The 26079-nt window shown below is 39.2% G+C and overlaps 2 protein-coding genes across 5 annotated transcripts; one reads left to right on the forward strand and one right to left on the reverse strand.

Moving 5' to 3' along the window:
- The first annotated feature begins 1 nt into the window (after position 1).
- On the forward strand, positions 2–14867 carry FNDC7 (fibronectin type III domain containing 7). Of its 4 annotated transcripts, XM_056498199.1 has the most exons (13): positions 2–900; positions 1296–1314; positions 2096–2350; positions 2988–3248; positions 3748–4005; positions 5245–5499; positions 6200–6457; positions 6925–7179; positions 8102–8356; positions 8912–9172; positions 9738–9767; positions 10284–10346; positions 10804–14867. In XM_056498199.1, the coding sequence occupies exons 1-12, from the start codon at positions 838–840 to the stop codon at positions 10319–10321; spliced, it is 2208 nt and encodes a 735-aa protein (XP_056354174.1). In that variant the 5' UTR covers positions 2–837; the 3' UTR covers positions 10322–10346; positions 10804–14867. The 4 variants fall into 4 exon arrangements, 2 of the variants coding, with proteins under 2 accessions (XP_056354174.1, XP_056354175.1); XM_056498200.1 differs by lacking the exon at positions 9738–9767 and having other exon boundaries at positions 67–900; XR_008841130.1 differs by having other exon boundaries at positions 428–510; positions 9738–10346.
- A 442-nt stretch (positions 14868–15309) lies between these two features.
- On the reverse strand, positions 15310–23822 carry PRPF38B (pre-mRNA processing factor 38B). Its single transcript, XM_056498202.1, has 6 exons — positions 23472–23822; positions 20120–20188; positions 19707–19858; positions 19563–19623; positions 16773–16996; positions 15310–16528 (listed from the first exon to the last, which is right to left on the reverse strand). Exons 1-6 carry the CDS (start codon positions 23748–23750, stop codon positions 15673–15675), a joined length of 1641 nt encoding a protein of 546 aa, XP_056354177.1. The 5' UTR covers positions 23751–23822; the 3' UTR covers positions 15310–15672.
- Positions 23823–26079: the final 2257 nt, after the last annotated feature.

Consider the following 26079-nt stretch of genomic DNA (forward strand, 5'->3'; position numbering starts at 1 on the left):
CAGGGCGGGGCGGCTCCTGCAGGCCGGGGTCAGCCCCTCAGGAGCCTAGACCGGCCCGCGGCAGCTGGGCTCTCTTCGTCTGCCACCATGGGATCCGAAATTCTCAGTGGGAGGTGCCCGGTGAGGCGGGCTCGCCCCCTGAGGAAGGAGCCTCCTGCTGCTCCGGTGCGCCCGGAACCGTGAGAGCCGCCCCCGACCCCGAGGCGGCCCCTGGCCAGGTATGGGGAGCAGGGGGCAGCTGGAGAGCGCCTGGCCGGGCTGGCTCCCGAAACCTGATCTGGTCCGAGTCCCCTTGGGGTAAAACCGGGGCTCCCTCACGACAGCGGCCTCAGGTTCCCGCTGATATGCGTGTAAGCCACCAAGGAAAACACTGTCGTGTATACACAGACGCCTAAAATCGTCTGTCAGAAGTTACAGTTTGAAGACATAAAGACGTGTTCTCAAAGGGGAACCAGCAGCTGGAGAAAATACGAAGGAATGCGAGGAAAATTTCTCTTTCCGCAACGCCAGGTATGAGGAAGAAAAGTTCCCAGGCTGTGTGGAGGTGTACTGCTCAAAGGGGAGTACATCATTCCCGACAGGAAAGAAGACCCTTGTGAGTGGGCAAAAATGCAATAGACAGTGAACCGAAGAGGCACAAGCCTCATTTAGCTTTTTTATGAGTGGTGGCCCCGTGTCTCCCGGGTTTGGTGGCCGCTGTCCAGCTGGGATCCAGCGGGGAGGAGCCGCCAGGCCAGCGCGACCTCCCTCCCCGGGAGTGCCGCAGCGACAGCAGCGCTGGGAGCAGCGCTGGGCTCAGCTCAGCTCCCCCCCAGGCTCCAACCAAGTTCTGACAAGATGTGCAGTGCAAAAAGTAAATCATTAGCGTTCACTGGAGTGCTGCTCAGCTGCCTAGAGATGGTGAGTGCGACTTACTTGCTGTAAAGCTCCTTCTAAACTCCACGTTAGGGTGGAGCACTATCAGACATCGCTTCCACATTGGTTTTTCGTTACTATGACAGTGTTGCACTGTTTACATACGACTGAAAAATACTTTCAAAGTGTGTCAACAACTGCAAACGGGATTAATAGGCAGACTCAGAGGGGAAAATGCAGAAGCAGTAGAATCTGCTGTACCAAATCTCATTGGTTGTGTACTCTTTCCATGCTTAAAGATTCTGAGCAAATACATCATATCAGTAAAATGTGTTAATAAACATAGTATTTTAGGTTGCTGTTACTAACATCCTTGGATTTTTAATTTTTAAAAAATATGACACATTATATTTCTAACTTTGTTACATCTTCCTTTTCAGATATTGTCAGCAAACACAGGTAAATATTTCAAATGGTATTTTAGTTTTGCCTGCCTCTTTTTGAATGGGTCTGAAGACAACACTCACTTGTGATTTTTAATAAAATATTCTGTAAGTTCTAGCTGCTTTATAAACAAAAATTGTTTTCATGTTTGATTCAGGCTTAAAAAATTACATTGAGTTCTTTATAAATTTTAAATCTCATCTTGAGGAGTTACAATTCTATTGACAGTCACATAAATATTCAAACTCATGCCTTGATACTAATGTGATCCAAGGACAACGCCCAGATGAACAAATTCTGCTGTTCACTACATAGCTCTGGTACAAAAAATAGATCCCAAATTTGCAACTAATTAATTGTTGTATATTTTTAATAATTAAAAGAAACATCAAAAGAAAATTCCATCACACTCTCACAAACAAAACAAAACAAACAAACAAACAAAGAAACCACCCAAACCAAAAGCAAATAAACCAAAAATACCAAAATAAAAACTACACGAGAAGAAGCACAATCTCCTCTGCACAAATATCTCCAGTGTTTTGGAATTTAATACACTGCTACTCAACTAAGCATTAATATCTGCTCTTAGTCCCAAGCACTTTTTTATCAGTGACAGTCAGATACTCTCTTTTGCCCTATTTGTAAAAATGGTCCCAGATATTCTATATATTCATTCATAGAAAGTGTAGACTAATTGTCCTACATTTTGTCTTTGTGAAATGTTCAGGGCATGCAGCATTCCACAGGACTGTGTTTTCCAGCTTCATTATCTCTGTCATTATTTCCATTTTAGCTCCAGATATACCTGTTATTGACCAAGCTTATTCAAAACTTAGCAACAGTATCACAGTGGAATGGAGAGCAGTACCTGGGGCTACTAATTACATGCTGACTGCAGAAGATGGAGATTCCTTCAGTGAAACTATAGTAAAAAATTCTCCAGGCATAGTGACGGGACTGAAGCCTGCCACATTGTACCGAATCACTGTCAGATCTATAAATTCAGGAGGAAAAAGCCAGCCTTCACCTTTCAGAAAAGTAAAAACAGGTGGACTTTCAAAATCTTATTTCAAATTCTGTTATGTTATTATAACATAAAGCATTCATACCAGTCGTGAATTATTATAATCTTTATTTTAAATTGTATTGATCACATTCTTCTTTCAGTTTTTGAGGACTAGAATTTAGCCATCTGACTTAATGACCAGGACAAAAGTCTGAATTAATGGTTTACTTTATTATGGTACAGTAAGTTAAAAGTTCAGTTGGGAGTTTCACTAGAATTTGTACGAATATATGTATTTTACTTTAACAAAAGGTATAATTTGAAGGAATAGAAGAAATTAAGAAACAACCAAAAGTATAACATAGTAAGGCAACGTGAAACATAGAGGACAGAAAATGCCATATCTTCTTGGTGGTTTTCATTCTTCAATACATGCAGCCCTTCACACTTTCTGTACAGCTTTTGTTCATTTCACAAAACATGCAATACAATAATTGATGCACCAAATCACTTTCCAAATTTATTCTGTTGACCTTGAATTAATTTATTTTTTCTGGTTTTCACTGAATTTGTCACTCAGGGTTAGTGATTGTTTTTTTCTGTATATTCATTTCATATTTGGGTTTTTTAAACTGTGCTACTGAAAAACCAGAAGCATAATTTTATTCTTTCTCAACAGTCCTGGCTGCTCCAATTCTGTCTGTTCGTTCTCCGAGTTGTGACTCCATTGCAGTGAGCTGGAAAGCTGTGCACACGGCAGCTGGGTTCTCTGTGTCACTCATGAGATCAGATGGTTTGGGCAGAATGCTGAAGCAGAACACCACCAATACCTCCTTGATATTTACAAATCTAGATCCAGGAACTCTCTATACTATCAAGGCTTATGCCTGGAATGCCAATGGGGTGCCTGGAGATGATTTCACATATAACCAAAGAACAAGTAAGACATTTTCTTTTCTGAAACCAAGTCAGCATTCCTAAAACAACACAGCAACAATATACCAGAAAGTATTTATGTGTATGTGTGATTGTATTATGTTTTTCAGAGATCTATTGAGTAGATTTTCAGATCATATTTTTGCCCCATCTCAAATTTTATGAAAGCTCAGATGACATGGCTATGTTTAGTGAACATGACTGAGGCAAAGATACCATTTACTGTCACTGAAGTTGCACTTAGGACAGGTCTGTATAAGGGTTACACAAGCTCAGACTGATTTTGAGGATTTTTCTAACTGAGAGAAGCAAATACTCAAATAATCAGGTAGTTTCAGCAGTGGTCAACTAGAACTATTTATTTTTAAAAATTTCATTTTAACATGAATGAGGGTAAGGTTTGCACCCCAAAAAATGCATTTAGTTTACAAGTTGTGAAAGAGATCATGTGTGTAGGCCATAATCTAAGTTGTATTTATCTGTTTCAAATTGATATACCATAGGTCCTAATGCACCAGTGGATGTTAAAGTAGCTTTTAATAGTGGTGCTTTAAGAGCTGTTGTCTCTTGGATGCCAACAGAAGGAGCTCTAACTTACAGTGTCACAGTCTCCAGTGGACTCCTGAAACTGAGGTGTAACACATCTTCTGCCTCCTGCGTGGTGCCATCCCTGCAGTGCAGCTCTCAATATTATGTGTCTGTCACAGCACACAATGATGCTGGATCCAGTGAACCTACTGATGCAGTAAGCTTAAAAACTGGTATGTGTCACTGATTCTTATGTAGCTTAGGGCATTTTAACATCTACTTCTTTAATTTCAAATGTAGATGTGTCCATTGCAATTCACAGGTGATTCTCAAATAGTTCTGCTTTTGATACTTTTCTATTGCAGGGGTAAGAGCCTAAACATTCTTTGTATTTCTGTGACAAGAACTTGCAGTGGTGGAACGAATTTGTGAGGAAATGGCATTAAGGACTGCCTCTGAGCATAGAACTGTTCTGGGCCATGTCAAGTTGTTAGTTAGAAAGGGGGTCAACAAAAGCATATTCAACCAAAGTAACACCACTAGACTAAATTAAGAAACCATCAGCCATATTCAGGATAAGAGCTTGCTCAGTTCAGCTATAGCACCACTGCCATGTCAGAGCTTGTTGTTCCCTGATCTGTTAGATGTGCCTGTGTAATCAAAATCTAAACAATTTCTTTTTATTATATGCTACTTGAAATACACAACATTCTTCACTTATTTGATGTAACCTGTCTCATTTTGACTTTTGATAGGAGTTAGGAGATCAGTCATGCAAGCAACTCTGTGGTACATCTAACAGGATGAGAGAGCCTTATGCAAGAGACAAGTATTAATCTGTGGGCTATAATCTCAGCCAATGCTGCTTCAGCTAAATCATGTACTTTCATTCTAATAGCAGCAAGCTGCACTTTACTGAACTAGAAAGAGAGTAAATGTTATTCAAACAAAAGCCATGGAGTTTGCAGTTTAATGTGGCATTTTGGAATGCCAACAGAAAGAAAACTTAAACAAAGGACAGTTCTACTCAGACACAGTCAGTAAATTTTATACAAAAATATAAAGGGTTTTCACATATTGAGGCTCTTGGATGCCAACTGCTATTCATGCTAGTATTCCAATTGTCATCCAAACCTACTATTTGTGAGCACACACTGTGCTAGTTCCTTTTGAAATATTGTCTGGTGCCACTGTTTTTGTTCACAGGGCTCCTTAAGCAGATGTAAAACATGATAGTAGTATCCATTTTGTTCTGTAGAAATCATATCCACTTGTCATCTAAATATAAACAGCAACTTCTTAAAGGCAGCTAAGTTGTTGTTTTCTTGATCAAGACAGAGAAACTGCTCAAGCTGACTAGAATAATTCTGTATATTCTTGATTTTCCTTTAATCCCAAGAGTATAACTTCAAGAAAGGAAAAAAGAATTGTATTGAGATTTTTTTCCTTTTTTAAAATTTTTTTTTTTTCAGTTCCTTGTGCACCAGTAAACATCTCAATTGAGGAGGATGAACCTGGTCACTTGCTGGTATCATGGTCTAGCGTCAGTTTCAGTCATTATTATGTGGTTTTTGTGAAGAGTGATGATGGCTTGGAAGTGCACTGCAACACATCATATACTCAATGCCATTTCCAGTCCGACTGTGGTTTCACTTATTTCATTACTATCTTTGCATATAACAATGCAGGGCAGAGTCCTTTAGGTGATGTATTTAATTACACTACTGGTAAGTAGCCATGTATTCCTGCAAGTTCATTTGGATCCTTTAATTGTATTTATGGTAGAGCTGTTTGGACATTTTTATGGGAAGATAATGACTTAGACTTTTATTTTTATTCAGGTTTTGGGCATAACACATAAAGGCTGGCAGAGAAAAAGAAGCAGTTAACATTGCAGTTCAACTTAACTTGCATAGTCAAATGCAACAACATGCATACAAACTTGAAAATAGTTTAACAATTCACAATCATCAGGCAAGGACATATGAATAATACACAGACCTGGCATAAAATTTTGAATGTTCTGTCTGGGTCTGGTTTTTTTTAGTTTTACCTCAGGAAGAATGTACCAAAAACTTCGACTTTCTCATAGGGAGTATTCATACTTGGAAAATTAAAAAAAAATTAGTAGGTTCAATGGGAAATTGATAAGAACATTGTTATTTAACCTCTAGACCTTTAAAATTTTAAACCAAGGATATACATAATTCCTGTGTCTGACCTAAACACTAGTATATCTTCTATCAATCTGGAAGGAGTGGTACTGAATTAATTTAAGAAGTAAATCTGGTATTCATTAGACTGTTTGCACAGTACTGGTCACCTTTGGAGAAGATATGAAGCACATGTGTAAATGAAACAAGGCTCTTACTTGCACCAGTTTTCCACTTCCCTTCGGGTTTCCCTGTCTGCCTTTTCTGTTCGCAGCTCCTTGTTGCCCCAGTGACTTCAGGGCCGTGTTCATGTCAAGCGACACGGTGCGGGTCACCTGGGCTCCTGTGCGAGGCGCTGACCTGTACGAGACGCGAGCGGCGGGCGGCAGCGGCGAGGTGCTGTGCAGGGACACGGCCACGGCCTGCACGCTGTCGGCTCTGCGCTGCAGCACCCCCTACAACATCACCGTGTCCTCCTTCAGCGAGGCCCGGGGCAGCAACACCTCCTGTGCGCCGCGGCACATGGCCACAGGTAGTGTCATCACTCGTTCTCCTTCAGCTGAAGGAATCACTATTATACACCACAGTGATTCCTGGATGGAAAACATTACTGGAGTGCTAAGTTACTGTTTAACTGTTTTACTAAGTTTACTGATAAATTTTTTTTTAAAACAAAAAAACCCAAACAAGACAGCAACCAACAACCAACGAGCAACTCCAAAACTAAAAACACACTACAAGAAGGATATCAAATTTGTATTTGTATTGAAAGCTTCTAATAGCTCTGGTATTTTGAAAATCAGAATTGAAATTTATGCATAAAATCCTTACGTTGTCCCTTCTGTCACAATTTCTAAACTCTCACCAGGAGTAAAGCATATAAAGATCATATACTTTTCCAAAGTAATTTGTCAGTTCTAACTGGAATTTCATTTTCACATGTAACTTACCTAGTATGCATAAACAATGTTTAAAGACTATTAATATGAAATATTTCAGCTCCCTGCAGTCCTGAAATTAAAAATATCTCAAAGGAGGGTGTATCTGTAATCAGTGTGCAGTGGCAGCCTAACAATGAAGAAGCTACATATGTTGTCACTGCCAGAGGAGAGGCTGGACTTTGGCACTGCACAAGCACCAGGAATTCCTGTACGCTAATGGATCTTCCCTGTGGATCTGCTTTCTCTGTAAGTGCTATAGCAAGATCACCAGCAGGACAGAGCTTACCAAGCTACAGTATCCCTTTAGAGACAGGTATGGGGAATTGTATATAGTTCAACATACTTAGCAGCATAGTATTAAAATGACTATGACTATGGTTTTGGCTATTTTTTTTTTTGCTATTTTTTATTTACAATATGTGCATACTGTATTATGTATTATTATACTGTACTATTGCTGGATGTCCTTTTTGTAAACTTGTCTGTATCTTTGTGTGTGTGACAAGGAAGGGTCATTTGCCACTTGCCTCAGTCTGAGAGGGCTTACTGCAACCTATTATCTTCTGGCACAGCTAACTAAAATGTAATAACATAAGCCACTAATGTAATGCATAACTTTCTTGTCAGCATTTTGATTTTTTGTATTACCAGGAGAGGCAATGAAGTATGTCCATGTCAACAAATAAGCAGTGTAAAGAATGGATTAAAACACATCCTACCTGCTGACAGGTTTCTGTCCTCTACCACCTCTCCAGACAATCCCCAAGCCCAGTACAGAGAATAATGTACACCAGGGTCTATTTTTAACAGGCAGTTTGGCTGCAGTCATTTCACATTGTAGAGGAAGAAACTTTAAACAGAAACAGAGCTGGACTGAGATAAATGACTTGAAGGGGAGAAATGGACCCTGCTTAATTAAACTACAGATATACTCTGTACTCTGATATTCTGATGTAAAATCTTAGTAATTTTTAGAATCTTGCTGAACAATCATTTTATAATAATTCCAGGGTTCTAATCCACAGTTAGAGATAAACTGATCTTATATTGACATTCAGTTTATTAGAGGCTTGCCAGCAGAGACAACTATTTTTCAGCATGCCTGAAATATATGCACTTCTTAATTCCTTTACTCTTGACCATGTACTATTTATTCTACCTGCAACCCTCCAAATACCTTCCATTTTCCAGGTACAAAACAGAATTAATTTCTCTTTTTTTTTGTTCTCTTTCAGCTCCTTGTTGCCCTAATGACCTGACACTAGCACAAGTGACACAGTCAGTAACCAATATTAGCTGGTCTGTTGGGAAGGGTTCACAGACATATGTAACAGCACTTGAGTCTCCAAAAGGACAGGCAAAATGTCACACACTTCAGACCTACTGTCTCCTGGGATGTATCACATGTGGCACCAACTATACAGTGTCTCTGAGAGCCATTAGTGAGACGGGTTTGACATCCAGCTGCACCTATCAGGGATATTCTTCCAGTATGTAAAGTGTAAATGCAATGGGGAAGAAAAACACTCAATATACAATGTACTTTGTGTGGTGTTCCTCTAATAAAAATAGCATAGCTGAAATTCAACACACAGCTAACACACCTGCAGTTCCCTCTTTAAATGCTCTTTAGATTATTTTCATATAATCAAGGCCTATTCTTATGACAGCTATCAGCTGGCCATACAAAGAAGTTCTAATAACATTGCTCCAGAAACAGTTATTTAATTTAAACTATGCTATGGCATTTAAATTTTAGACACCTCAAAAGGATTCTGGGCATTCTAAGGTAGGTCTTACGCCAGGTGAGAGCAAGAGTATTTCAAAATGTAAAACAATGACTGAACTCCAGCTCCATAAAACAACTCTAATAATAAATTCTTCTCCTCCTAGTCCAGTTCAAAAATTATTTTGGTTTTGTGAAATAGTATTTTTCTCCTTGACATGTTGGTCATCATAGTAATTTGGTTTAAATTGCACTCTAGAGATTTTTAATACATTTTGAGTTTACAAAATTTTCTCATTAATGTTTCTTACTTTCTTAGGTGCTTGCTGCCCTTCTGGGGTGAAGCTCTATAGACTCAGCAACAATGGCATCAGGGTGTTCTGGCGAGCTTCTGATGAAACAATAAACTACAAGGCTGACCTACATGGCTCAAAGGACAATTTCAGCTGTACCCCCAGCTCGGGTCTGAGTCACTGTGATATCACCAAGATACCTTGTGGGGATGTCTACACTGTGGTGGTAGCTCCAGTGACTGACAAGGGGCCAAAGCTCACATTTTGTCCCAAGAAAATATATTCAGGTAGAATTTATTTTAAATATATTTCTTTTTTTTTTCATGCATGCTAGATGGCTAAAATGTAATCCAAAGTTATGCAGGTAAAGGTGGCAGGGAATAGAACTTTTCTGCTCTAGTGTTGACTGCAGAGTAAACTTTGAGTGGAGTCTTGCAATATCTTTGATGGGAACTTCACAGCAGCATTTATGTCTGGGCACACTAATCTACACAAGCGCCTCTTAACTGGTTCACCCATATCCTGGTGAATAGGGAAAAGGTAATGCTCAGTTGGGAGGTTAGGAATGGTTAGAATATAGAAACAAATAAACTAACTTTCTTAATGTACTTTTTAAAATAAACAAACAAATCAATAACTGCAATTAATCACTCCTAAGCACATTTTTAAAGTAAAAATTGTTAAAAGGGGAATAAATTACTTTGCCTTTCCCAAGGCACAGATTTAATCCATTTTAAAACTACTGCTGATGGGATTGCATAGTAGTATAGATGGACTATATACTGCAGACTAATATTTTCCATCTTACAACCTGATACCTAACACTAGTACCACTGATTCATGTCATTTCAGTCACCTGTTCTGGAAGCTCTGTTGGAATGGGTAAGAGCAGTACATTTATTAAAAATTCATTAAGTTTATAGACTATTTTTGCATCATCTTCAAATAAAATCCATATAGATTTGATTATCAAGGCTTCTGGTAGTGTTATGTAGGTTTATCTCATCCTCTCCCCATCTTACAATATATAATTAAAAAAAACCCCCGAAACTTTACCTATATTATGGCCTGCATATTATCATGCATGGTCACAACACTTACTACTCATTTGATAGCACATAATAAAAAGTAGGTTTATCTTTCATAGCCTTCCCACATCCCATTACAAATGAAGATAAGTGGCACTTCTGCTTTCTATTTTCAAAAATATATTTTTTTAAAAGTGTGGCTCATTTCAACCTATTCTACTTCATTTCTTTTGGGTTTCAGCAGGATAGTGCTTTATTTGCTTATGTAAACTGCTAGAAACAACTTCTAAAGCAGCCACTGAAACAAAAATTTCTCAAGACAGTTGCTTTTCATAACTGAAATTGTCTTAATTTCCAAATTCTTTTGTAGTCATTTCTAGAGGAAAGAGCAACGCAAAACACATCTAGATGAAATTCTGGTTCAGATAAGGAGGTAAGTTTTAAGAATTGCAATTAATTTTAGAATGTATGAATCCAACTTTTCCTGCTGATTAAATCTTTGGGATTGGAGGGAAATGCTTCACCAGTCATAAGTGTAAGTGGTTTGTTAAAATCCGTATTTACCTCTGAAATCTTGTTTATTTCTACTAGCAATACTAGTGCTAGATTTGTCCTCCATTTATAACGATCTTCTTTGACTTTATTAAGCCTTTACTTCACTATGCTGTAGTTCCCCAGAAAATCCAAACAGACAAAAATATTCTTCAGTGCTCATTTACTTTCTCCTGGTGTTCTGGACTGTTTTCTGCTCCTGTCTCAGAGGGATGGCAAGAAATCACTGCTGACTTTTTCCCCTAAGGCTGATTTCCTTTTTGCTGCTCTTCTCCTACTGCTATCCTGGATGTTAAGATTGTTCATAACACCATTCTCCCTAAATGTTTTTTTTTCAGTCTTTTTCCCCCTGAAGCTGGAAAGACACATCTGTGCTTAACTGCAACATTCATAGCTGCTTGAGGACTGGGAGCAGGAAAGCTGAACCCCTAGCCATATCTGAGACCTAATCCAGGCAGGACCTCCTCTCATACTCCACAGTGGTTACTTTTTCAGCCAGCTTTTAAAATAAAGTTTAATGTCAATGGTTCTACAAACACGTGCAATCTAACACAGTCTTCAGAAGCTCATGTGTACAAAGGTATCCAAAGACTACACGGTTTTTAGCACTATTTTCATTATTCATTTCACTTATAAAAACAGACACTATCCATTCTGGGAACTGCCTTTCTTCAGAGAACACATTAGGTTGTTAGGTATCTCAGCCAATGCTTCTGATCAGTTGTGCAAGGTCTCATGGGAATCTCACACTTCAGTAGGTTGCTTGTAGACGGCCAAAAAATTATATGCTGCTTCTTAAAACATGATCTGCCTTTAGTCATGAGCAAAGACTTTCTTTAGGAAACATTATTTAAAACTGCCCTGCATTAGTTAATAGAAAGTTGGTTTTATTTCTCACTTAATAAAAAAATAAACAGCCTTCTTCCTTGAGGGTTCTATTTCTGTATTTCTTTGCAGACATTATTGCCAAACACTGTCACCACAGTGTGTTTAACTGGGTTTTCAGAGATGTAAAGCAATTGGTTTCTTTTCAAACCAAATTCAAGCCCCAAATGACTTCTTTACTCCTAAGCAATTCTGGTAATTCTATGCTCTAATAGTAAATCTAATGTACTTTAAGCCATTCTAAACTGTTGGTATATGTTTTCTTAATTCTCCCTGGCATACAGACCTTAACACCTCAATTACACACTACAAACAACGTTGTAGTATTATTTTCATCAGCTCCTCTCCCTTTTGTCACTGAAAAGAAGTGTAATTGTATCAGAATGAATTATTCGTATGTCTGTTGGGGGGAAAGGGCAAAAAGCTGAAGAGGAGTCACGATTTCAAGAAAAAACCACATTGATTCAGCTCTAAAAAAGTGGGTAGCAGATGTATACAATTAACAAAACAGGGAGAAAAAGCAACACAAAGAAACTGAGCCAGATACACACCTTCTACTATGGCAGTGTATAACTTCAAGGTGTTGTTATTCAGGCATTAGACATTGTCCAATAACAATTGTCTAACCGTTAACACTGCTGCTAAGTGAAACAGCGCCGGCATTCACTGAGCTGATTAAAAAATTTGGTCAGGTTCTCTCCAGACTGAGGTAAACACTTTTATGGGTCATGGTGACTCGCGATCACAGGAAATGACAATTACATGTCACGTTTTTATGGATGCTGTTTCTTTACTATTTACTTGTATGAAGCTCTGGACTTCAAGAAGCACAAAAACCCCAAGCAAGAACATTCTCAACCAATCAAACAACAAAAATCCTACCAAGAAACCCTAAACAACCCAACCCCACAGCCTCTTGAAAAAAGACTTGAGAACCAAGAAAATTCCTGTTGAAGGCTTGGAGGTAGGCAGCATATGGATATGCTAAAATGGATGCTTTCAGAGCAGTATCTGTGAAATCATGTGGACTAACAAATGAGGTGATTAAAACCACCTACGTTATTTCACAGCAGCATTATTTAATGCTTAATAAAAAATTTAAATGCAATGCATAAAGTTGTATTAGTTGGAATTACACAAATATGAACATTAGCAAAAAAATTGTATCTATTAAAATACACATTGTTTTTAATTGCAGCTGACACAGAATACCTCAAAACTTAGATACGTTTTTCAATCCACTGAAGGAAATGGCAAAAGTCTACCCTTCAGCTGATTGCAGATTTTAACCAATTTTACTGAGATTTAGTATTCTACCACATTTGACTATTGCTGGTGAAAAGATATAATGACAACCTCATTTCAAACCTCAAGAGTGACATTTAAATGCTGTTTTACCCTGCTTAATAGTTGGTAGTCATCCATACCTAAAGCTACTTGCACTTCACAGTGGGGCAAAGGGCTCAAACATTTAAAGCCAGCAGAATTCATCAAATTCCTTCAGGTTCCCCTAAAGAGGGGAACTTGTATGCTGTATCCCAGCTAAACTATTAGAGACACATGGCATACTATGGAAACTTCAGGTTCATAGTGCTTTGGTCATAGTCATTCACCCTGAGAATTGAAGAGTGAGTGCACAGACTGTGAGACAACAGATCAGCACCACAGCTCCTCCAGCTAAAATTGGCAGAAATTTTCTTCTAATGCCCCTAAGATGAATGCCCAGTGCAGCTGCACTGCAACAACCACACCAGAGTGGGCAGCACCAGCAGCTCCACTGGCTCATCAGAGCTGCTTTCACAGCTCTGCAGTTCTTTCTGCTTTCTAAGGAAGGGCACATGAAATAACATCAGAAAGACAAAAAGGTATTAAGAGATCCTGGATACAAACTGGACAACTGTATGACAGTAGATCCCAAGGGTAATTTTAGACAAGTGTCTTGGTTCAAGTAGTTTTCACAGGTCTTGGTTGGCAGTGAATATTATGCTGTCCATTACACTGCTAACTCAAGTATCGATCATATTAAATTCAGAGGTCAAAAAGGACTACTTATAAAATAGGAAAATAAAAGCACAGTCCTGAAATTACTGCACCTGTAAAGAGATGCTGGGATGGGCCAGTCTTTGCACAAGCTGTATCAAAATGCCCACCATCTTTGCTGTAGTGAGACAGTCCAAGCTCAGGTCAAAGATTGTCTCTCAAGTACCTGCATTTTTTCCTGCAAATAAACCATTCTTTCACACTGTATTGCCCAACAGTCTCAGAAGAGGACGAAGAGCCCTGAAGGAACAACTGGAAATCAGTAATCTGTTTTCCCTGACAAAACACTGGTTCTGCAGCCTCTCTGCCCAAGAACATACTTGTTTCAGAAACTGAAGGTTAAAAACAAGGCCAAAAGAAGCCCTCTAGACACAAACAAGATAAATTAAAGTTGTCCTCACTGTTTGGACAAAATCCATGCAATCCTTTGGCAGACTGCAGAAACAGTTCTAGTAATCTACTAGACAGGGTACTTCTTTTCTTCTCCAATCTTAAATGAAAGCTCATTATTTTAGTTTTATGCTGCAAGGGAATGAATTTGTTGAAGCTTAAGTTTTGTTGCAAGCTCAGATTTTGAATCAGGTAACACAAATATAAACAGACAACCTTAACCTCATAACTAAAAATGTTGAATAACTTAGGATATTAGGAGATAAATAATATTACAGTCCAGAAAATAGGAAGAGCTGGGAGGAAGAAAAAAAGTTTGCTTCTTGGAATACTATGGGAATGAAGTACACTGTTGGTAGTCAAACACTGTTTTCCCTGGATATTTAAAATGAAATATGCCTAGATGACCTGCATCAGACAGAAGCAAAAGGCACAAATATTTTATTTCTACCCTCAGGTTACTTCATGATTGATTCCCACTTCATATTCTTCCTACCATGAGGCTGCAGCATTTCTTTTGTTTGCTACATCTTTGTTGTAAGTTACTCATTACATAAAATCCCTTATTCATACAAAGTGTCACTTAATCTAAAAATAAAATGTGGAGGAACTGAAGTACTCTTTAACTGGCAATGAACGTGCAGGGAAAAGCTGACACTCAATACAAAGGAATTAATTGAGAGTTTATTCCAGATGGTTCTCCTCACTTAGTATACAAGTCGTCAGAATAATCTATGAAATAGACTTGGACTTTAATGATATTATCTTTTTCCTATAATGCATTTTGGTTTTTGCTTCTAACAAACTGTTTAAAAAAAAAACCTGCCAGATGAAATGTTCAGCACAAACTGTGATCTTTACTATTTGTAGAAAATATGAATTAAAAAAGAACACTATCAGTTAATTCTTATTTTAAATGTTTACACTTATAAAAATGCTTTGGAAGCTTGAAACTGAAATCCTTTGTAATATTTTTCTTCTTCCTACCTCCCTCTTCCCATCTTAAATGCCTTTATTAGCCCAGGATTATCATAAATGACAGAGTGCAGCTGCTTAAAAACATTAAAAGACCACAAATGCATAAACTGTGTTTAAACAAAAAAAACAAAAAAAAAAAAAAAGGAAGCTTACATGGATTTTCTTCAAACAAATAAAATGCATAGACGGCTACGGTACTCATCCGTCAACCTTTACAGTGTCCGCTTGAGGTAGCCTTTCTACAGAATTACTAAACAAGCCCCAACATAATCTAAATCCTTGCATCAAAACCACTATCTCTGAAAGTCCACTCAATTTAACACCACTGGTGATCAACATAATACATGTTAAAAGCTTTGGACAAAACAGCAGGTACAGTGGACATAAATGTTAGTTCTAAATTTGCAGCCCTCAATGTACATTGTACGCACATAAATATCTCAGCTATAATACACATTCCAAATCCATCCCTAAAAGCCATACTATTATGGAAAGCACAGCCATGCTAACTTCAGGATACAAACCATAATTCCACGTCTACAAACAGAAAGTATAATTAGTGGCAGTTTATTGCCTCATACAAATTTAACCAACATGGCAACCATGCCAAAGGAATTAAAACATTTTCAGGACATATGTACAGACTGTACATTTCAGAAACATCTGAACAATAAAAATGCAAGAACAATCTCCGCATTACAAATTAAACTAAACTAATGGTTTGAAACCGTCAATGCATTGAATGGGTTTACAAAGGCACTTCCCTACCCGAAATAGGAAATGACAATCTGCAGCCTAGAGGGAGGTTGGAGAAGAGTGCTCATCAACTACTGCACAATCTCAACTTTAAGAAAAAATAAGCAGGATTTAATCAAACATTTATAGGATTCAATGTGATCCACTTCCGAAAGAATTCACACAGTCTCATCTTTGTTTTTCTGTTGCTTTTCTTGGCTCTCTCGTTCTGTACTTTGGCTCCTTCGACGATCATGTTTGTCAGAATGGTCCTTGCTATCACTGTGATCATGTTTGTGGGAACGTTCTTTGCTTCTGCTACGCTTCCTAGATTTTTCTTTGCTGGGACTCTGATCGCGTTTCCTGGACTTCTCAACACTATCTGTTCTTCCTCTGCTTCTGCTTCTACTTCGTTTATTTGACTTCTCCTTATTTTCATTTTTATGTTTACTTGATTTTTCTTTGCTCCGGCTTCTGCTGCGCTTACCTGTGTTCCTGCTTCGGCTCCTACTCCTATGCTTTCTTTCCCGGCTTCGACTTCTACTATGCTTTCTCTCTTTTTTGGAATCCCTCTTGTCATCGCGATGTTTTTTCTCATCTTTGTCATCCTTGTGTCTTCTCTCCTCTGTGTCACCCTTACTTTTCCTTTCTTTTGACCTTTCTCTAGATCGATCTTTTTCCCTCTCACTACCTCTTTCCTTATCATGATCTCTCTCTTTTTTCCGACTCCGTTCATTTTCTTTCTCTCTCTCCCTGTCCCTGTCTCTTCTATCTCCTTTCCTGTCACGACTTCGACTCCGGCTTCTGTATCTGTCCCTGCTTCTGCTTCGTCTCCGCTCTAGTGAGCGATCGGTACTTCGAGATCTCCGCCTTTCTTTTTCTCTCTCCTTTGCTTCACGTTCTAATCTCTGCCGTTCTCTTTCTCTTTCTAGTTCTCTATCAAAACTAGATGATCCATGGCCTTCCCGATGGTGACTTCTGCTTCTGGATCTTCTGGGAGACCTCCTGGGACTGATGGATCTTGGTCTTGGAGACCTTTAAAAACAAAATATATTCTATATGAAACACCTCCTTCAATAGTTAAGAGATCCTCTTTCCAATTTATACTTTACATACTGAACCTGTATTTAATCTTAAATACCAAATATCATCTGATTATTTTAACCCATAAACTGTTACCTTAAAACCTAGCTGAGTGAAAAGACCACATGTTGCTGGTAATAAGCAGTTCAACATTGAACTTTTAACATTCATTATTAAAATAAACTGTTTATGTGACCTTGAACGTCTACGCTCTGCATGCCGGTCTATTTCTTCCATCCCCTCCTTGCCATCTTTCTTGATTTTTCTAGGTCTGCTTTTAATTTGCTGGTCAATGGCTTTCTGGACTGGCACAGGAATTCTTGGAAACAACGTGGAAAACCATTCAAGCTTAGTGAGGAAGGAACGAAGCATCTCCCCTATGGTCATAACGCAACCCCCACCTGCCTTCACATCCAGGTCCTGCAAAATACAAGCAAAAAATATCCTGATGGTCAAAAATATTCTTTACCAATTTAAAAAAATGCTGCTATATTACTGTCCTATTGAAGTCTCATGATTATGAAAGTTTACTTGTCTCATATTCTAATACATTTCCTTAGAGAGATTCAAACTCTGCACCCTTTGGATTTGGCAGAATGTTACAGATAGGGAATGGGACTTAATATATATGCATGCAGGCACATACTAATCCTGCAGCCATCTGGATGGTAAGGGACTGTCGATGAAGAGATTAATGCAAAATCCCCTTACACAGTCTGGTTATATGGTATGATCTTGCATTGTATTTAAATGCCACAAAGTTGAGAAGTCCTCTGAAACTACATTTAATACTCCATTTTGTGGATGTACAACTGTGTACCATCATACCCAACCCTGTGGCCTAAATCATTTATAACTACATCATTGCCTATCTAAAAATGATCATAGAAAAACCTCTAGCACAAAATGGCATCCTGACAGAATTGGAAGCAATAGCAAACCAACTGCCATGAAGCAGTGAGGTTTCTAATTTAGAAATATGTAAGAAAATAAATAAATGAACAAATAATTGGAAACGCATAATCCATGATGACCATTGTCTCTGAAAAGGGTCATTACCGCATGAAGGCCTTCTTGCTATGCCCTCTCACAGCTCAGGACATGTTAGTCAGCTATTGTCAGTCCCAAACCTATAGTGCAAGCACACAAGGAAAGTGAGATTTGTTATCTAAACAGGAAGAGAAAATCTGAACGTAAAACTGCTTGCACTCACACACATTTAAGTGTTCAGATATACAGTTTTTCCAAATATAATCGCTGCAGAGATCTAAAGAAGAAAAAGAGGAGTTAAACGTAGCACCTGGAGAGTACGTACAGTTAAACAAAATAAACATAAGAAGCATTTTGAAAAGTAACTCTGTGTCCTGGGAAGATTTTCACAGCAGCATGACAAAAGATGAACTGCTTCCACATATTTAAGAACTGGAGGGAAAAAAAAATCCTGTAGGTTTAAATAATTCCATATATAAAAGTCTGCTTCATCCTATTGAGCTTGACCAGGACTGGTAAGAAACTTAAGCAGCCCCAAGCAGTTTTTCTACATAACACAAAGCTACTGATAGCAGCTGGGAAAGAAACACTAATTCTGAAAATATAGTGGAAGATTTTAAACAACAAGAAATAAACCCATCTTGATACTCAGTATCAGAAAAAACTGAAATGTATAAACTAAAGAATGTGCTTTGAATAATGAACCAGTTAAGACCTGCACAATGCATTGTACTTGTGACTGCTTTACTGTCCTTGGAACTGACTTTGTGGGACTCTGAGAATGAAGCCACCCCAATCCTTCTCATAAATTACAGTCCAACGCTGTGGAGAAGAATTCATATTAGCTAGCCCCATCTGGGGAAGGACATTACACTGATTCAAGCAAGAGTCCAATTTGGTTTCATTTTGGTTAAAAATCTACTATAGCATGGGTTTACCTGAAATGACCAGCTGTTTCCTTTGCTCAGTGTTTTTGATACTTAGCATGACAGAAGCCATTTAAAATAAATACACTGCATTGCAGTTAGACACAGGTATAATTAATACTATTTTAAATACCAGTATTTGGACATCATTTGCAACTATAACACTTAAAATTTCTTCAAGTAGATGCCTACTGTCACAAGGTGGCAAGTGATCCTTCTTGTTCTAGTCTTAAATTTAAGATGTAATTAAAAACCTCCTCAATAAATACAAATTGCAGTGGTATGTAGCAGACTGTGTATCCAACTTCATAGCCCAAGAAAACTCACCCACCAGCTCCCTACTGGTCCTCCAAATAGTAAATCAGGACTAGGATACTAAAAGTATTCTCCTATCTGACTGCATAATAATGCAACCTCTTTACTGAATTTCTTCAGTTACCAATTCCTCTCTTTATCTGCCCCATTAACAAAGACATTAAGGTTCCAGAAATAATGCCATCTTAAAAGTAATAAAAGGAGTATTCAGGCTTTTTGCTTCTCCTCTGAAGAAATCCTGGGTTTAATTATTCCAGAACATGAATAATTACCAGAGAGATTTCTGGCAATATTTTTAAAGGTGAACATAGGTTTCTACCATATAGTTCCCACTCTTTTATGTTAGCATCAATTCCTCCATCCCAGTAATAAATAGATAATATAAATTTAGCACTCCCATGACTTACTACACCTTACCTAAAAATAACTATGATTTTAAAAAAAACACAGAAAACACCTTCACACAGCCTGCTGTCTGCATTCTGATTCAATACACCTGTTTCATACGGCTTTGTAAATTTGACACAGAGACACCTTAACCAATGAAAAAATCTGTTAGCTCTTCAAAATCTAAGAGAAATCACCCAAGTTCCAGCTCAAACCTATTTCTTGCACTAATTAACATACACAATGTAATGAAGAACATAACATTGTAACATTCAAATAACAGAAAACCCTATCAAGCAATGTTTAAGTCTAAAGTAGTAATATGAAAAGAAACAAAAGAAAACAAATTATTACCCTCGCCGACATACCTCCTCATCATCAAGAAAGGATTCAAACCAGTCCCATAGATCTGTAGGTGGCTGTGTGTACCTTTAAGCACAAAAACAATGTAAAATTTTAATACAGCTTTCTGCATATTAGATCAGTCATTAGTTGATGATATTGATACTTACCTAATATACATAAATCCAAGAGCCCTAATATATGGGGAGTCTGTATGAGTGATAAGGCCCATCACTTGCTTACGAGTAAGCTTCAGTGTAAATAATTTATAGAGCAGACAAAATGCAGTAGACACAATTCCTCCAGTTCCAACACCACGCACCTATCAAAAGCAGAAAGTTAGGTGAGGATGAAGGAAGTCACAAAGACATTATCCCAAAATAATATGAGAACTAACACAAGATAAAATCTGAATCTACAAACAAAGCTATGTGGAAAAACTAACACTACTTAAATCCATAGCTTTGGAAGCAAGAAGAATGAATATATATTTTATATCTAGAAACTGAGCCAACATGCAGGCACATTTCATCTGTGCTTTGGAAAGACAGAAAAATTTAAGAAGGCACGTACTTCTACTTACCCCTCCACACATCCCTGTCTGGCCTGCTGTTTTCCTGCTGCCTTTTTCCCATGGTTCAACATGCGTAACCTGAAAGGGTGAGGTGGGGTACAGGAGGAAAGAAAGAAAATTACAATTACAACCTCCATAATGTTTAGGTGACCACAAAGACCTGATTTAACATGGATATCCTAAACCAATCTTAAAAAACTGTCTTCTAGCAAATTCAAGATCAAGTCTGCTTTGTCATTAAAGCAAAGCAAAACACTTGGCTTTTTTAATTACCACTTTAAGAAATTACAGCCAAAATCTTGAATGAAATTTAAAACAAACAAATCCCATAACCCCAAAGGAAGCATCCACGCTTATACTATACTCCGCATACGTTCAAATACTTTATGGTTAAACCTCATCACCACTATTTCGTTGGGTGATTAAACAACTACCTTTATTTAAACCATCTCCTTACAAGTTTAGTGGTACCTGCTGATGACAGCTACCAAAGTCAAAATATACAGTCTCATATTCCTAAGTCTCATTTCTGAAGTAAACTTAACTAGAGATTTCTTTACTTTATCACTTACTATTAGGACAAAATAAATATGTTTATCAAGGGTAGGTAGTATTTTGACAAACACAAAATCCAAGTTTTTTATCTTAGACTGCAGTTATGTTCTTAGATAAAATGATTCCTAAGTAGAAACAAGTAAAATTTGCCCATGACAAATCTTGTGAGATACATTTAGGGATGAGCACACAAACACAGTTAATCAACACCATTCCTAAAACTTGACAGTAAGAGTCATAAACAAGCTCAGAAAAAAATTCTGGAATTCAGAGAAGCAATATCTGGCTCAAGAAGCAAGTATATTTCCTAAACACATCAAATATTAAATTATGAAAATATATGTAAAAGACAAAAAAGGATACAATGGTTTATCCAAAGGATACACTGAATTGGGAAGAGTTCATGCTATATGGCACTTCACAAATTCAGATTCTTTAACAATCCATGAAATAAAATCAATTATGTACACAATCATATGAAATCAAAGACACACTAGCAGCAGAAGTTGCTGAACTGTTTGTCAGGGCTTTTTACAGTTGCTGTCTTTGCCAAACAGGAAATATGAGACACGCCAATGCTGTAGAATTCAAAATCCATTATGACTTCCTGTACTGTTAGCATGTGAAGTTCACAAATACTACACAAATAATACTACATATTCTTCTGGTTATATAGCATTGCCTCCCACAGAAAATGAAAAGTATTCTTCAGTCAAAGGATTGAGTATAACACTACCACAAATGCTAGTCTTCAACATTTTAAAATTACATTCAATGTAAACATGATGGTTTGGACAGGTATCAATCAAAACAAACAACAAAACCCTGAAAACAACATTAATTTCAAAAATGAGTATTTAAAGTTCTGACCCACAAAGACTGCTTTGTATGCTTAACTTGTTGGAAACACACAGATGAAATGAAGCTGAGGACATGCACATGGTGTTAAGGTCAGAGATAAAGAAGGAGGAACTCCTGCACTTCGCAGATACAGAACTGAAACAGGAGCCCAGAATTACAAGTGAATTAACTCAAATATCTGGATACAATCCAAATATTCTAAGATGGCCCTTATCACTAGCTGCCTGTGTGACTTACAATCACCATTCCTGATAATTCAGCACCCAGTATTCTAAAATTTTCTAGAAGAGCCACTTGTTCCTTAGACAGACAAATACACCTGAAAATATAGTTGCTATGACAGGTACCATGCCCATTAAAAAAAAACGCAAAAACACAACAATTAACAAGAACAGCAAGTATTCAGGAATCTTAAAACATGAAGAGAATTCAAATCTTCTTAACATCAATGAAGCACCTTAACCATCAGGTTATCTCCTCCCGCACAGCCATTACTCAGGAGTGAGAAAGGGGCTGAGTTTTCTCTTTATTTAGCATGTAGTTTTGAGTCACACTGTCAAGTTCAGTAAATAAATCAGATCAATATGTAGATTTTTAATGGCGTGCCAAAATTCTTCCCAAATTTAAGATAAAAGCACTTTTGGAATGAAACAGTAGGTCAAGCAAATGAACTATTTGACCTAATGCTGCCAAGTTCTACCAGTACAAAGATGACAAATTGCACCAAATACTTTTTAGTGCATTTGAAGGGGTTCACTTTAAAAATACAGTAAGTTCTCAAATTTTCTGAAAATATGTTTCTTTCACAATTTTTTCAGCTCTAAAAATCAATTGCATAAGTAAACGCTGCTACTTTTAATTCAGATAGTCATGAGTCTCTCACACATTCAGCACATAGTAAATAACTGGGGAGATACTGCCGATAATGTATGTTACACTAAGTATTAGGAGAAATAAATAATCAGCTCCAAATGACAGAGCACATGCAGAGAAATGCTATCTTTACATGAAAAAACAGTAGCATAAGTAAGCGCAAACTGCCAAAAATCTCAAAATACTGCGGAGAAGTTATTTTTCACAATTGTAGTGCCTTAAAGTAACTTAATTTGGCTTGGATAAATGAAACAAAAAGGCTACCTTTACTTTGCATTTTATTTATTTCAAATATACTGAAACCCACCAGCTGACACAATATCAAGCAAAATTAATTCACTTGAAAAAACACGCCAATAAAGACCAAACCACGGGTGACTAACTGAATTATCTAAGCTTGAATTATCTAAATTTCGGTCTCGCTATCAGAACAAAGAAAGTGCCTGCGTTGATTAGCATTAATTATGCATACCTCTACCTGGGAGAGTGGCTTGATGGAAGCCCCGGTGCAAAACTGATTCAATCCTGCTAACAAAACAAGAACCGAGACATAGGTGCCCTGATATAGACCATTCATCTCCCCAGCACATCCTACCTAACGCCAAGAACTAAAACGAACTCGTTAAGTCGTAAGCTGAGTTACGGAGGAGGGAATCCTAACCTGGAACCGAGAACGAAAGCCACAGGCAGACACCTCGGGCCAGCACCATCCCTTCCGCGAGGTCCCACGGCGCGCAGGCGGCCCCGCGCTGAGGGAGGGCCGGGCTGGGGCAGCGGCGGCCGATCCGCGCCCTGCCCGCTCTCTTCGGCTGCAGGCGCAGACCTCAGACGGCCATTTCGCCCCCACCGCCCCGGCTCGCGCTGCCCTCTTCAAACCCAATTTCCAGCTCCGCAATTCCAAATCCGACGCGGAATACGCCTCTTTGGTGAGGCAGAGAAGGCAGAGCCTTGGATTCCCCCAGCTCAGTAACACAGCCGATATTTACTCCCATCCCTCACGGCAAGATAAGCGGCCAAAAGGCGCGGGCCGCAACCAAACCGGGCCCGGCGCCAGCGCGGCCCGCGGGCTCACCTTGAAATAGATCTCGTCCACCACTTCGTGGTAGGTCTTGAGCTCGTAGAGCTGCACCTTGAAGTAGGGCGACGAGAGGATGTTGGTGAGGATCATGGGGTTCAGGTTCATGGTCTTTTCGTTGCCCCACAACGGCAGCACGTTGCCCTGCTTGCCCGAGGCCGCCGGCTTGGGGCCCCCGCTCTGCAGCGGCTGCTGCACGGGCGGGACGGCGCCGGGCGGGTGCTGGGCCGCCTGCTGCCCCTGGCAGTTCGCCACCGCGGGGCTGTTGTTGGCCATGGCGGGTCGGCGCTCGGGGCGGGCGGGCGCTGCCTCAGCCCCGACAAGATGGCGGCCGGGGAAGTGACGGTGGCGCCTTCCGGGGCCGCGTCACCGAGCCGCTGGGAGAGCGCGGAAAGGGCGGGCGCTCTCCGGAGCCTCGGCGCGGCCCCTCCCGCCGACACCGCGGCGATCTCCCGCAGCTCATCCCGCCCTCGCCTCGCTTCGCCTCACGGCAGCCGGGGGCCGGCAGGCGGGACGTCACCGCCACGGACAGCGAGGGGACTCTGCGGCCCGTGGGCGGGCAGCTGCTGACACCGTCACACGGAGTTCAGTAGATTAAGCCCCTGATTTAACAGAGTTGAAAACTAGTCCCTTCGGTTCCTAGTCGTTGGTAGTGAGGCCATGGCATAGCTGGCGCTGGCCGCTTCTGCCTCCACAGCAGTGGAGAAGCAAAGAAGTGATAGAATGACTTGGGTTGGAAGGGGACCTTGAAGACGATCTGTCTAGTTCCAATCCCCTGCCATGGACACGGACACCTTCCTTTAGAGCAGGCTGCTGAGAGCCGCATCCAAACCGGGCTTGAAGGGGTGGGGCATCCACAGCTTCCCAAAGGAAGAAAGGAATGTTGGGCACGTTCAATGTGCTGGAGCCCAGGAGTGCGATGGCATCGGCATTGGGCACGGCCCAGGCTGTTCACTTGATGCCAGTGCTGTGTACGAGTCCAGTGCTCTCAGCAGAACTGGCAGAGCAGCTTCTGAGAACCCCTCAGACACCCAGAAAACTCTTAACTGCTCCCTGCTTCTCGATTCCGGCTCAACAGCTCTTTCCTGTATGTAGTCCTACAAACACCCTTGGAACAAGCAGAATTAGATTAAACAGCTAAGAGAGAAACACTGTCTACATATAATTACTAACAGAAAAGAGAAAATCCTCTGCCGGCAAAAGCAAAAAAAAACCCCAAACCCAATATAACTAGTTATATACGTTGTGTCAGTCTTTAAACCTAAAGTACAAAAGGGAGACTGAAAACGTAATTTAGAAGAATTGTCAAAATGTTTTAAACATCAAATGATTGTGCAAAAATACTGTGAAAGTTCAGTGAAATGACTGCAAGCTGGGTGTAATGTGCCGAAGGATTTTCAGTTGTACACAGAAGGACTCCTCCCCATTGCTCAGCACACCAGGAAACAGGTATAGTGAGAAGTTGGTATGAAATCATCCATGGGAATAGCATCTCTATATGCTAGAGCTAACCCAGATTTTTAATTTAGAAAAGAGGAGATAAATATTGTTTGAAGTAACATTAAAATACCTTCACTCTTCATTACACATTGAAACATTGAAAAACAGTTTATTTTCATTGCCCTGGCCCTTCAAGTACATTAGAGCTTGTACTCTAGCGGAAAAGTGTTATCAGGGTCCTGGCAGTTAACAGTTTCTCTAAACTGCCTGTTCTGCTACCACTCCTCTTTTCTGGAAATAACCACCAGTCTCCTTTTGGCCTCCTCTTCCCATCTTGGCTGATTTCCAAAGACGTTACAAAATCTTCATTACTTGCATGGCTGTACCATATTGATGAAGTAAATACCCATTTAACAATCTCGTATCAAATCAGAGAACTAATCACAAAAACTAATTCCAAGGAAGTCTCTTTATAACAGTGCTTTTGTTCTGGAGGCAGTTAGCTAGAGTAGTAACTTCTCTTTGAACACGAGTGGTTTTGTTATTGTTGTTTGGAGCACTTCCTTAATTTTCATTGTGTAACCACTTCAAGACAGCCCATACTTCTGTTATAGTTTATATTGCCCTAATTGTGTTTCCATGCATTTACCTTTTCCTGTTGGAATTTAGCCAAATATGTTCCAAACCTCAGTATTTTTACTCTCTATCAGATCATGTTTTTATACTTCTTTCACTCTTTGGTGGTGATGCTAAAACCTCTCATATAGTTGCAACCTATTTGCTCCAAATTAGATTTTCTTCCCTCAGTCATCCCAGCTAGTTTTTATAGAGTACAGCCAAAAAGAAAAACAAAACCAAACGAAAAATCAAATGAAAAACCAAACCAAAGAATCTCAATACGAGGTGATTTTCACTTGCAGACATCAAGAAACTATATATAATTATAAAAGAGTAAGAATGTGATTTGTGTGTAACAGGAGTTTCACTTCTCATTCACACAGAGGAATAAACCATTCTCTCAGGTAAAAAGAAAAACAAAAACAAAAACACTGGGCAGAATTTATAGAATTATCTAGTTGAGATGTAGGTACTTAGTGATAGTTCAGGGTTGACCAGTTACTCACCAGTCAAAAAGATTAACTGTGTGTTTTCTGTCTAGGCCACA

The sequence above is a fragment of the Oenanthe melanoleuca genome, chromosome 8 (genome assembly GCF_029582105.1).
Source record: "Oenanthe melanoleuca isolate GR-GAL-2019-014 chromosome 8, OMel1.0, whole genome shotgun sequence".
Classification (NCBI taxonomy): domain Eukaryota; kingdom Metazoa; phylum Chordata; class Aves; order Passeriformes; family Muscicapidae; genus Oenanthe; species Oenanthe melanoleuca.